This window comes from Mesoplodon densirostris, chromosome 2 (genome assembly GCF_025265405.1).
Source record: "Mesoplodon densirostris isolate mMesDen1 chromosome 2, mMesDen1 primary haplotype, whole genome shotgun sequence".
Classification (NCBI taxonomy): Eukaryota; Metazoa; Chordata; class Mammalia; order Artiodactyla; family Ziphiidae; genus Mesoplodon; species Mesoplodon densirostris.
In genome coordinates, this window is record NC_082662.1 from 46280130 (window position 1) to 46292262 (window position 12133).

The following is a 12133-nucleotide window of genomic DNA, read 5'->3' on the forward strand; positions in this document are numbered from 1 at the left end:
GATTTACTCATTTAATCCTCATGAAAACCCTTTAAAGCAAGTCCTCTTTGCCCCATCTGACAGCTGAGGACATGAAGAACAAAGGTGCTAAGACACGTGCCCGAGGCCATGGGGCTAATAACGGTGAGCCCGCAGGCTGGCCAGAGTACACACCACTGCCCCCACCCCCGGCCCCATGTCACTTCTTCCACGACCCTCCCATTCCCACCCTGACAGGCTAGAGCCCCTTCTCTGTGCCCTGACTGTTCTCTGCGCACGTCTATTGCAGTCTTTGTCATATCTCTTTATGTCTGTCTCTCACTGCCAGGTCCCCATTGAAGGTGGGGACCATGGTTTTGTATTTTTGCATCCTTGATGCTTAACATCAAATATTTATAAACAAGCCATGGCCAGTGGGCAGATGGATGAGAGAGGAGCTGGTGGACAGTCTGTGGGTGGATAAAAGTCCGCTGGCTGAGGGTGAGGAAGTACAGATCTTCCTCAGCTTATAATGGAACCACATCCCCAATAACCCATTGTAAGTTGAAAATATCATAAGTCAAAAATGCATTTAATACACCTAACCTACCAAACACCATAGCTTAGCCTCACCTACCTTAAATGTGCTCAGAACACTTACACGGACACAAAGCCTATCTTATAATAAAGTGTTGAATAGCTCATGTAACATATTGGATACTGTCCTGAAAGTGAAAAACAAAATGGAGGTCTGAGAACAGAATGGTTGTTAGCATATTAGCTGTTCACCCTCGTGATTGTGCAGCTGACTGGGAGCTGCGGCCACTGCTGCTGCCCAGCATCACGAGAGAGGGTCTACTGCATATCACAGGCCTGGAAAATGATCAAAATTCAAAATTCGAAGTACGCTTTTACTGAATTTGTAAAAATACCATCATACCATCGTAAAGTTGACCAACTGTAAGTTGAACCATCATAAGTCAAACCATCGTAAGTCAGGGACTGTCTGGACACTTGGGCTGGCGGGAGGCAGATGGAGGGCAGGGGACAGCGGCACCCTTGGATGTGGAAGGCTGAATGCACGCAAGCAGTGTGGCTTGTACCTGCCTTGATGCTGGGCGGGTGGCCGGGAGGCCGGGTGGGGGCATCTGCAGAGATGGGCCTGGAACGGAGCCCTCTTACCTTCTTACGCACCTGCTGCTCTTTGGCTGAATGGGCCTTCACGTGCTTGCGGAGGGAGCTGGGGTCTGTGTAGCGCTTGGAGCAGCCAGGGATCTGGCAGGCGTATGGCTTCTGTAACATCAGAGGGCAGAGGTGGGGTGAGTGAGGGTCCACCTGCCAGGCCCAAGGTACCGCTGCATGGCCTGCAGTGGGGAGGACGACTGGGCAAGGGGCGGCTGCAGGCTCACACCCTGTCCCTCCCTCCGTGTCCTGGGCCAGGAGGGGTCTGACACAGCCAGGCCTGCCGATGGGTGCGGGGAAGGTGCCTGGCCTGGCGGTGAAGGAGGGGGTTTGTGTCTCCATTCTAGCCTCATGCTGGGACCTCAGGTAAGTTGCCTCCCCTCTCTGAGTCTCACTTTTCTCCTCTGCATAATGGGGCCAACTGAGTTCTAAGGATTCTTTCTTTCAGCTCTAACACTAGCTCGGAGAAAATATACCCTTTGGGGCTCGTGGCTGCAGAGAAGCAGCAAGTGGACAATGAGTAAACTGAGGCTGTTGCCTTGGAGAGGAGGAGGAGGAGGGCAGGGAGATGGGGGAGAGGGGGCAGCAAAGGGCAGGGCGGGCACAAACATGGAGCCAAGCTGCACAACGGCAGGGCCCGGGCTGGGAGCAACTGACCAAAACTTGCCGTGGGTCCAGAATCTCAGGTCCTTGACCCAACAGTCATGGGAGACCAGAGGGAACTGGATCTCAGACACAGCCCTGGGGAGGCTGGGCCTCCATCTGCGCCCTTTGCATCCCTTCCCCTCAGAGCCCCATCCCTCCTCTAGAACGAATGCATGCCCACCGCCTCCCCTGGTTCCTGTCCAGACCCTACCCTGCTCTCTGCGCCTACAACCTCCCCTCACACTCACAGCCAGAGGGCCTTTCTCACAGGCCTGGCCATGGTCCCACCTAACCCCCCTTGGCTCCCTGGTGCCCTTGGATACAGCCCATGTCCGGGCACTGAAGGCCCTTTATGACTTGGGCCCTGCTTGAGTCCTCACTCCTCCCCCTGCCCCTGCACACCCACCGCCCAGCCCTCGTCACCTCCTCTCCAACCTCTCCTCGAGTCTTCTTCCCACTGCCACCTCCCGAGCTTCCACGGGCAGCGCTGTCCACCTGTGCTGCTGGGTCTGTTCAGTGGTGAGTTTTCCTCAGGGGAGGCTCCCTTCTGATTCATCTCAGGGCCCAGGGTCTGACCCAGGGCAGGGACCCTGTGGCTCTAACTGGATTCTGAGCTCTCTGTAGGGGCCTCCACAAGACCTTGCTTGGGGACTCCAGCTGCTACTTGAAGTCCCTAAGGCGCCCTTTTTTTTTTTTTTTTTTTTTTTTTTTTTGCTGTACGTGGGCCTCTCACTGCTGTGGCCTCTCCCGTTGCGGAACACAGGCTCCGGACACACAGGCTCCGCGGCCATGGCTCGCGGGCCCAGCCGCTCCGTGGCATGTGGGATCTTCCGGGATCGGGGCACGAACCCTAGTCCCCTGCATCGGCAGGCGGACTCTCAACCACTGCGCCACCAGGGAAGCCCTAAGGCGCCCTTTTTGAACACATCTAGGGGCTCCGATTTCTCGGGGCCTTCTGGCCTCCAGCAACTGCAGGGGATGTCATGGGGAGGGGACGTTTGGAGGTGATGCCTATGTCCCCGTCAGACACGCCCACTGGAACTGCCCCCCAAACCTCAAGGCGAGTCAGCCCCGCTGGACCTCGTGGGGAGGGGGAAGCAGAAAGAGACGGCCATACCTTGGTGCTGCTTCGGAGAGGTGCCAGGTTAAAGAAACGGAGGAGAGCAAAAAGAGAGAGACAGAGCAGTGAGAGGCTTGCCTTGCTGAAAGGAAGGTACGGGCGGGAGGGTGGAAGGCAGGCCTCAGACCTGTCCCCACACCACCACACAGAGACACAGACCAACACGCTACAGGGTCCCTCTCACACAGGCCTGCTCCCTACCCCAACATAGGCGCGCATGCGTGCATGTGCGTACACACACACACACACACACACACACACACACTTTCTCTCATGGGCCCTACCCTGCCCTGCCCCAGGCCCGGTCCCCTGGGGACACTGATACAAATCCACACGCTTTTGTCAAAAAGCAAACAAACAGAGCTCCGTGTGTGCAGGCACCCTCGCCTGGAAAGAGGGCACAAGGCCCATCTCTGTGTTTGTTTTTCCAGGGCCTGACGTGTGTAGAACATTCCTCTGGCCCAGCTCCCTCATGAGCCCTCAGGAAACCCTGTGGCTGTCCCAAGCAGAAGCCAAGCCCCGGGCCTGGAGTCACCACACCAGCTCCAAAGCCTCATTAATAGCAGGACGCTCATGGCCATGCTGTGAGCGTGGAGCACCTCACAGAGCCCTCCTGATCTGTGCTCAAGACAGCTCCTCACCTACTGAGTCCCCACAGTGCAGGCCCCGTGCTCGGGGTTGGCCACCCACGATCTTCTTTCAGTCTCACACCCACCCCGTGAGAAGCACCCGCACTTTGCCAATGAGGATATCGAGGCTGATGCTTTGCCCAAGATCTCACAGTGAGTGGCGTGCCCGTGACACTCTGCTAGGGTACCCCTTCTCTTCTGCAGCCCTGAAGGGTCCAGGGAAGTGGGCAAAGGAGAGATTATCACCCCCTTCTTCCCTATAAGGAAATGGAGGCCAGGGCAGGATGGTCTGTGGCAGTCGGGACACGAACCCCACATGGAGCGCCTGGGACATGGCAGGGTTTAGTCAGCATTCAGTGAGTCATAGGTCAAGAAAGGAGGGACTCAAGTTTGCTGTGCAGATTCTGTGTCTGGGCTCCACATCTGTCACCTCAGTTGATCCCCTATCCCTCTCATGTGAGGTAGGTGTTTGAGGAAACTGAGGCCAGAGAGGATGGGTGGCGGTCCTGGGACCTCCGGGACCAGGTGGAGGGCCAGGGTTAGAACCCAGGCTGGTTCTCTCCAGGAGCTGCTTTCCTGCTCACGGAGAGAATCCCATGTTTTCTGGCACCAGAGGGGAGCTGGGGACATGACTGGGTCCTCTCTGGAAAACAAGGCCCAGCCTACATGGGGCTGACCCGATGGGCCTGAGCCTCGGGCGCTGGGAAAGCAAACTAGTCACGGGGTGGGGTCCGCCTGCATGTCTCCATGGGGCTGGAGTACGTGGGGGCTGCTCTTGGTGGCTGCACCTCCCGGGCTTGACCAGGACTTTCTGGGGAGATGCAGGCCTGAGACAACCCTGCGGGCTCATTCTGGGCCTGACCCGACCCAGCCCTCGGAGCTCTGTTCACACACCAAGCTGGGGCCAGAGGCGTGTTGCTTTGGGGCTGGGTCCAGGAAGTGCAGTAAGGGGAAGGGAGGAAGGGGGTGAGTCAGGGTAGGTGACCCTGAGATCCTGGAGGGACGTCGCTCGGGAGGAGGGGGCTACAGAGAGGCCTGGTGCTGTTGAGGCTGCCTTGTGGCCTCTGGGAGATGTAACCAGGGTGCTGGGGCACAAGCCATGCCTCTCAGGGTTGGGACAGGTGCCAAGGGCCCCAAGGGCTGGGCATGTGAGGAGGTAACAAAGGCAGAGGGATTTGGGAAGAAGATACCTCTTCACTTCATGTCCCCAACCCCCGTGACAGTGAGCCTGAGAGGGGAGGGGTGGGGACAGTGGTCGGGCTCAGGTTGGGGGGAGGGCTCTCCCTTCCCACCCTCTCCCCTCGGCCCTTCTCCCCTTTTCTAGCAAGGGGCAGCAGACTTGGGGTCAGGCAGACTGGGTGGCATCCCAGCTCCGCCACTTACCAGCTGTGTGACAGTCAATGACTTCATCTCTGACTTTCAGTTTCTTTGTTTGCAAGATGGGGATAGGCCCCTACACCTTGTGGTTTGTCATTAGGATTAAACTGGGGGACAGCGTGTGTAATATTAGGGGAGAGGGGAGGTATGTAGAGCATTCTGCCCAGGGCCTGAGCCTGGCCCCAAAATCTGACTTCCCTGCTATTTTCTGCTATCCACTTCTCCCATCTTTTTTGGGTCTTGGTTTTCCCAGCTATAAAACCCCAGAGGGCCTCTAGCTCTGACCTCTATTGTTATGTGGCTTCCAACTTACCCCGGAGGGGTCAGTCGCCCTCCTGGGCCTCTGTTTCTTCATCTGTATATCTGTATACTGGACAGGCTGGGCTGGACGGCCACACAGGTCTCCCAGCCCCCGACCAGCAGAGTTCCCCAAACATTTGCACAAAATGCAGAGACACAGGCCAGTGGCCCAGACGTGGAATCTGGCTACGGACCCGTCTCCTGCTGCATATGGGGGCTGGGGGCCTCCCAGGCTGGGTGCATCCCACCACATAGGCCCTATGAGACTGGGGTGAGGCCCAGTTCTGAGTCAGCTCTGCCACCTTCCAGCTGAGTAGTGAAGTGGCCAGAGCCCCGCTTCCCTCATCTGTCAAATGGGCTAGTGACCCCCTGACTGGCAGGGTCATTGTGAGATCGTGGCAGACGATGTTCTAGGATGTGCTCTGCTAACCGCTGAGGTCTGTATGCACAAGAGAGAATGCTTGGACCGATGCCGTGATGGAGCTGCAGGTTATCACACTGGCACAAACAAGGGAAAGGAGGTGGACACACGGGCATCTGGGGCCCAGGCCACTATTCCAGGGGCCTGAGTCTTAGGCCCTGCTCACCTGAACTCCTCACCCACCTTGCCTGGGAGATACAGAATGGCCCTGGAGAGCCTCTGGCCTGTCTCCATGGAGGGAGTGGGTGGGAAGAGCAGGGAGGACCTGCTCTGGGGGTGACTGACAGGCCTGGGGATAGGATGCAGGATGTGAGCCCACCCTCTCAGTGGGGCCCACACTAGTGCCCGGGCCGGTACCCCTGGGCTAAAGCAGTGATTCTCAACTAGGGGAGAGTTTAATTCCTCCTCCCCAGGATTTTTGGCAACGTTGAAGGACATTTTTGGTTGTCATAACTGGGAAGTAGGAAATCGCTCCTGTCTAATAGATAGAGGCCAGGGATACTGCTAAACATCCTATAATGACAGTACTTCCCTCTCCCCGCAAAGAATCGTCCTGCTCCAAATGTCAACAGGGCTCAAGGATGAAGGCAGCGTTTCTGCCTGGAGCCGCCTGCTGCCCTGCATTAGGCAAGTGGGGGCAGAGTGCGTGTCCTCCAACCCCACCCTCAGCCTCTGCCCTTGGGCCTACCGTGTCAAGGTGGGTGCGCTGGTGCTTGGCGCGGTCGCTGGAGTTGCTGAAGGCCTTCTGACAGCCCGGGTGCTGGCACAGGTATGGCTTCTCGCCCGTGTGGCTCCGCAGGTGGATCTTGAGGTTCTCCAGCCTCGAGAAGGCCTTGCTGCAGCCCTCAAACTGCAGGAAAGCCTGGTGAGGGGTGCTCTGCAGCCCCCGGAAGGCCCACCGCCCAGCCTGGAAGTGGGACCCAGCATCCTCTCCCCCACCAGCCCCCTGACCCTTCCCGAGGCCTCCAGCTGCCCCAGTTCAGCTCCCCATGAAGTGCTCAGGACCCAAACTCTATCTGGGAAGCCCTGGTAGGTCCAGAAAAAAATACACCCCTGACTTACAAATGGCCACTAGGGCTTGAGAAAAAAGTGGTCTTTCCAACTCTGGATCTGGACTGGTTTGCCCTCCATCGGCATCTGGAAATGATGTGCTGCTCTAATGGCAGCCCTGCCCTGAATGGACAGGATGTAGGTACACATCTATTGCAGACAGCCCTGGATTTGGAACCCAAGGTCGGGCTCTGTCCCAGTGAGGCTTTGGGCAGTGCCCTTGACCTCCCTGTGCCTTATTTCCTTGCCTACAAACTTAAGACTGTGTGGCCACCACTCAGGGCTGATATGAAGGTCCCAAGGGGTAGGACACTGACTGTCAAAGGGCTTTGCCCACCTGGAACACAGCATCCATGCTGATTGCTGTCAGAACAATGACCACATATGTAAACGCAGTGTCTCTGATTTATCATTTGGCTGTTTATCTGTTTAACATCCACCAAGTATGCACTAGGCCCCATGCCAGGCAGTGGGCATTCAGTAGGTACAGCACAGACATGTGATGCCCCTGGTCAGGGTGGGGATGAGCAGACAGCAACAAATACAGTGCTGATCCCAGCAGCCTCGGCCCAGCTCCCATCTCTCTCCCCAGAATCCTCTAACTTCAAACTCCTCCCTCCCTACTCTCTACACAGCTACCCCAGGAGCCTCTGGTGTAGGAAAGGGACCCTGCTGCTTCCGCCTGAAGTCCTGCGGGCCTGGCATTCAAACACTCAGCCCACCACACGTTCCAGCCCCTCTTGACTCCCCACCAGAGGCTTGAAACAGCAGGGGTCCTCCAGGCAATCTCAAGCCTTTGTACTAGAAAGGCACTCAGCAAAGAATGTCCTATCTCATAACAGTGCATCCAACCCCCTTCAGCCTTCAAAATCCTTCAAACACTGCCCGCCGGAGCACGCCCTAGTCCTGGTGTGACTGGCCACCATTCCCACGGCGCTCGCTGTGGGCAGGAGGAGGAGCTACACCGGCTCCATCCGTCCAGCTGTGGCGCTGGCTGTTTAACCACATGACAACCGGGAAGTGTGCGGCCTCGATGTCCCCACCTCAGAGACAGAGGCTTCCAGGGGCGAGCACAGTGTTGGGACAAGAGGCAGACCACATCTGGGGCCAAAGCCCAGGTGGCTACTCTGTGCCTGCTGCCTTCCCAGGGCAGGGGGGCAGGGGGAGGTGACCTTTGAGGAAGAAGAGATCAGAGGAGGCTGGGTTTCCTCTCATGAGCCATTGGTTCCATCCCTCAGGCCATGGCAGACGTCAGAACAAGGACTCAGAGACAACGGTCTGGGGCAGGCTCTCCTGGAGCCTCTCCCTTGAAGACCCGGCCACAACTGCGGGCCGTGTTCTGCTGGGGCTGGTCCAAGGCAAGCTGTCCGCAGCTGGGTTTTAGAAGCTGTTCCGCTTCCTATTTCCAGATGTTATGCCTCTTCCGTGCATCAAAACCAGAAGGAAATCCTGTCTGGGGAGTAAACAGGCCACAAGCCACGCCCCCCCTTGCTCTCCTGCAAGGCCGGTGCCAGGTTCACCCACAGTGAGGTGGGGCAGCGGCTGAAGAGCAGGCTGCCTCTCGGCTCCCAGCCGGTCCCTTTGTTCCTCTCTGGCCCGAGCCGGGATCGTGGACATCTGAGGCGGAGGGGCAATAACTCCTCACGTGCCGCATGCCGGGAGATCCATATATCATCTCCCCACCCGGTCTGTGCGCCTACCTGGCCAGCCGTCCGTCTCAGCACCGTTGCCCCCACCCCCATGCCTTTGTTCGGGCTGTGCCCCTCCTGGGACACCTTCCCTTCCAATTCACTGACAATTCAATTCAGACACTTTTCACGATCTGCAGCTTGGTGTTCGCGGTCTTCCAGCACGGCTGGACGCCTCTCCCATCTGCATACACCCCACACGTTATGCTGTAGCCACACGGGAGTGATCAGACCCCGAACGTGTCAGGAACTTGAATGCCCCCAGGCCTGCTGGAGCTGTTCCCTTGGAATGGAACGCCTTTCCTTCCTTCACTCACTTGGCAGACATCTGCTCATGGTGCCCAAGCACCACCTCCTTGGAGAAGCCTCTCCCAACCTCCTGCTCCTCCTTGGTCACACCCTGAGCTTGTGTTGAGGTTTTCACTGCACATCCTTTGCCCTTTCTCCATGCCTCCAGGCTAAGGGTTTGGGAGCTCCTTGCGGGCAGAGCTAGCATCTCACTTATGGGGCAAAGGGTGAGTTAGAAATGTGATCCAATGGTGGTTAAGAACAGGGGTTCTGGGCACTTCCCTGGTGGCGCAGTGGTTAAGAATCCGCCTGCCAATGCAGTGGACACGGGTTCAATCCCTGGTCTGGGAAGATCCCACATGCCACGGAGCAACTAAGCCCACGAGCCACAACTACTGAGCCTGTGTGCCACAACTACTGAAGCCTGCGCGCCTAGAGCCCGTGCTTCGCAATGAGAAGCCACCGCAATGAGAAGCCCGCGCACCACAATGAAGAGTAGCCCCCGCTCACCAAAACTAGAGAAAAGCCCGTGCGCAGCAACAAAGACCCAACACAGCCAAAAATAAATAAATAAATAATTTATATATTAAAAAAAAAAGAATAGGGGTTCTGGAGCCTAGGGGTGCACACGTCTCCCTCGTGTTCATCAAGGTACCCCATATCTGCGCATGTGTGCTGTGCCCATGCCATGCCTGTGTATGTCGGCCCAGCTTGTCCTACCCACCCCTACCCCACTGGAACTTCCCAGAGCTGAGTCCCAGGCTGGGGTATAACAAGCAGCTGGCCAGGGCACCATGATGGGGGACCCGTCCCTCAAGGTAGAACCAGAGGTAGCAGCAGGTGGGGTAGCAACTGCCCCATCAGGACAGGTCTGGGACGAGGATGTTGCAGGTACACATGGCAGAGTAACGCCCCCAGCAGAGCCAGCATCCCAGGCATGCCAGGGCCTTGAGGAGAGATGGGCTCTGCCTGCAGCTGCTTGCCAAGGTCCCCACGATCCTCGCCCTTTAACAACCCCAGAGATGGGCTAACAGAGGCAGAGAGAAGAGGACGGGAATACTCGTGGGTTCAGCACCTGTGTGCTCACTCTGCTAGGCCTGGTAATGTCCTTAGCGTGATCGAGTATCCTCTCCACAGCCCTCGGGGCAAGTATCTCTCCCACTGTCAGGAGCTGAGGCTCGGGGGAATCAGCACAAGTTACAGACATGGACCCTGGTGTGGGACGACCAGGGCTTGTGTCTTGGCTGCTCCACTTGTGAGTGATCCAAAGTGAGTCCCTTCAATTCTTTGAGCCTGTTTCCTCATCATAAAACTGGGTGAGTTCTACCAACCTCAGAGGGTGGCTGTGAGGACTGCACAGTAAGTGCTCACCTTGGTACCAGGTTCTTGCTCAATACCGTCACTGTAGCTACTATTTAGGATCACAGAGCAGGTAAGTAGTGGAGTGGCATTCTGCCTGGGGTGGCAACTCCCGGGCCTGCTGGCCCTCTGCAGAGTTGGAAGGGTGTGTGTGTATGCGTGTGTGTGTGATGTCCTGCTGGGCATGGTGGGCTCTCAAGTCCCCCCAAAGTCCTGTTTCTACTTCTCACTCCTTAACCCCTCACTCACCTCACTCCCCATCTTCCTCCTCCAGCCTGACATCCAGACTAACCTTCTCAACACACCCTGGGCTCTCCAGCCCGTGGCCTCAGGCATATCAAAGGGGTGTCAGCCTGCTCCTGGGGCCTGGAGCAGGCTGGGGACTGGGGAACAGTCTGGAGGGCCAGGTGCCCCAGCACCTCCTGTGATGGGGAGTTATCTCAGTGCTGTCCTGGCTCCATCTCCAAGGAACAGGTGCCCTGGACAGGTCTGCTCCCCCACCAAGCCCCTCATCTGTACCCTGGGGAGCCAGGACCTGGCAGGGCTCACACAGTGGTGGAAGGGCCTGGTCTGGAATCATAGAGCTGGGGCACCTGAGTTTCTCATGAGTCCTTCTCTGCTGCCTTACAGCGGCAGCTTCACCAGACAGCCCCCAAGACCCCTCCAGTTCTAATGCTTTATGAGTCCATTTTTAAATTGTAAATCTAACCAGGTCACCCCTGCTCAGGACCCTCCAGGGCTCGTTGTGCCTTCTGACATCTGGTCAAACCCTCAGCCTGGCATTCAATGCCCTCCATGGTCTGGTGTGTCAGAGCCTGGGGTGAAGGGTGCAAACTTGGCAAGCAGATGGCTCTGTAATATTGGCAAGTCAGTGCCCTCTCTGTGGCTCAGTTTCTTTCTCTGTAAAGTGAAGATGCGAGGAAGCAGCTCACAGAGTTGTGGCAGTGGGGCAATGTGCATATCTGCGTGTCACGCAGGACATCAATGCTGTCACTGTTATCGTGGTGGTGGTGGTGGTGGTGTCTTGCCCTGAGGGAGGACACCCCTGTGGGGCAGGTTTTACTGACCCCAGAAGTAAAGAACAGGAGGCCCTGGGTGATGTGTTTGCCATTGATTAGTGTGGCCTTAAGACTCTTTCCATGCCAAGCCCGTGGAGTATCCTTTGGGCACCTCCAAAGAGAGTGAGGCTGCCTTTTGGGACGGGAATGGCTTGAAGGGGCCCCATGCACTGACTGTGTGGGGTCTGGGGGGACAGCAGGGAGAGGTGCCCCACCACTGCTATGTCATGGGGTACAGATGCTGCCAGAATGGAAACATGGGTCTTATTGGAACAGAAATGGAGTCAACGGGCACATCCGGGCTTTGGGTCTCAGTTTGCTTGAGGGGGGTGGAGGATGGGCCTTAAAGCAATGCTATGGTGACCCAAGGGTGTAATGATGCTTCCGTAGGGTCTGCACCCCACGGGGTAAACACTAGGGTGGGGCCTTCCTAACATTCCTCCCCCAACACTCCAGTCTCCTGAGGTTCTAGGGCAGATTTTGCCCTGGACAGGCCCCTCTTCTCTGTTGTCCATGTCCAGGTGTATAACCTGCAGAGTACACCTCCTGGAACACCCCTGCTCCCACTGCAAGGGGGCAAGGAGGTGTAATTGCCCCCACTGTGCCAGAGGGCGCGAAGCCAGGGCTCGGCTGCAGTCAGAACTGCCGTCTCTTCTAGAAAGAAGTGACCCATCCATCTTCAACACAAGGTAGCAATGTCAGACAAACCCTACAGCTCTGAAAGTCACTCGTGTGCCCCAAGTGTGGAGTCTTGGGATCAAAACATCCTCAAACTCACCTGCTCCAGAATGAATCACCACCCCATGGGTTTGAATGAAGGGACCCTCAGAAATTCCCATTTCTCTTTTTTTTTTTTTGCGGTACGCGGGCCTCCCACTGTTGTGGCCTCTCCCGTTGCGGAGCACAAGCTCTGGACGCGCAGGCTCAGCGGCCATGGCTCACGGGCCCAGTCGCTCTGCGGCATGTGGGACCTTCCCGGACCGGGGCACGAGCCTGTGTCCCCTGCATCGGCAGGCGGACTCTCAACCACTGCACCACCAGGGAAGCCCAGAAACTCC

General features: G+C 57.1%; 1 protein-coding gene across 3 annotated transcripts in view; it reads right to left on the reverse strand.

Moving 5' to 3' along the window:
- The window catches only part of GLIS1 (GLIS family zinc finger 1), a 230082-nt gene that overhangs the window by 16945 nt on the left and 201004 nt on the right, over nucleotides 1-12133 (reverse strand). For all 3 annotated transcript variants that reach the window (XM_060083707.1, XM_060083717.1, XM_060083698.1), the window contains 2 exons: nucleotides 6321-6482; nucleotides 1141-1251 (listed from right to left, as the gene is read on the reverse strand). In XM_060083707.1, coding sequence (XP_059939690.1) covers nucleotides 1141-1251; nucleotides 6321-6482 — 273 coding nt within the window. The remainder of the gene's footprint in view (nucleotides 1-1140; nucleotides 1252-6320; nucleotides 6483-12133) is intronic.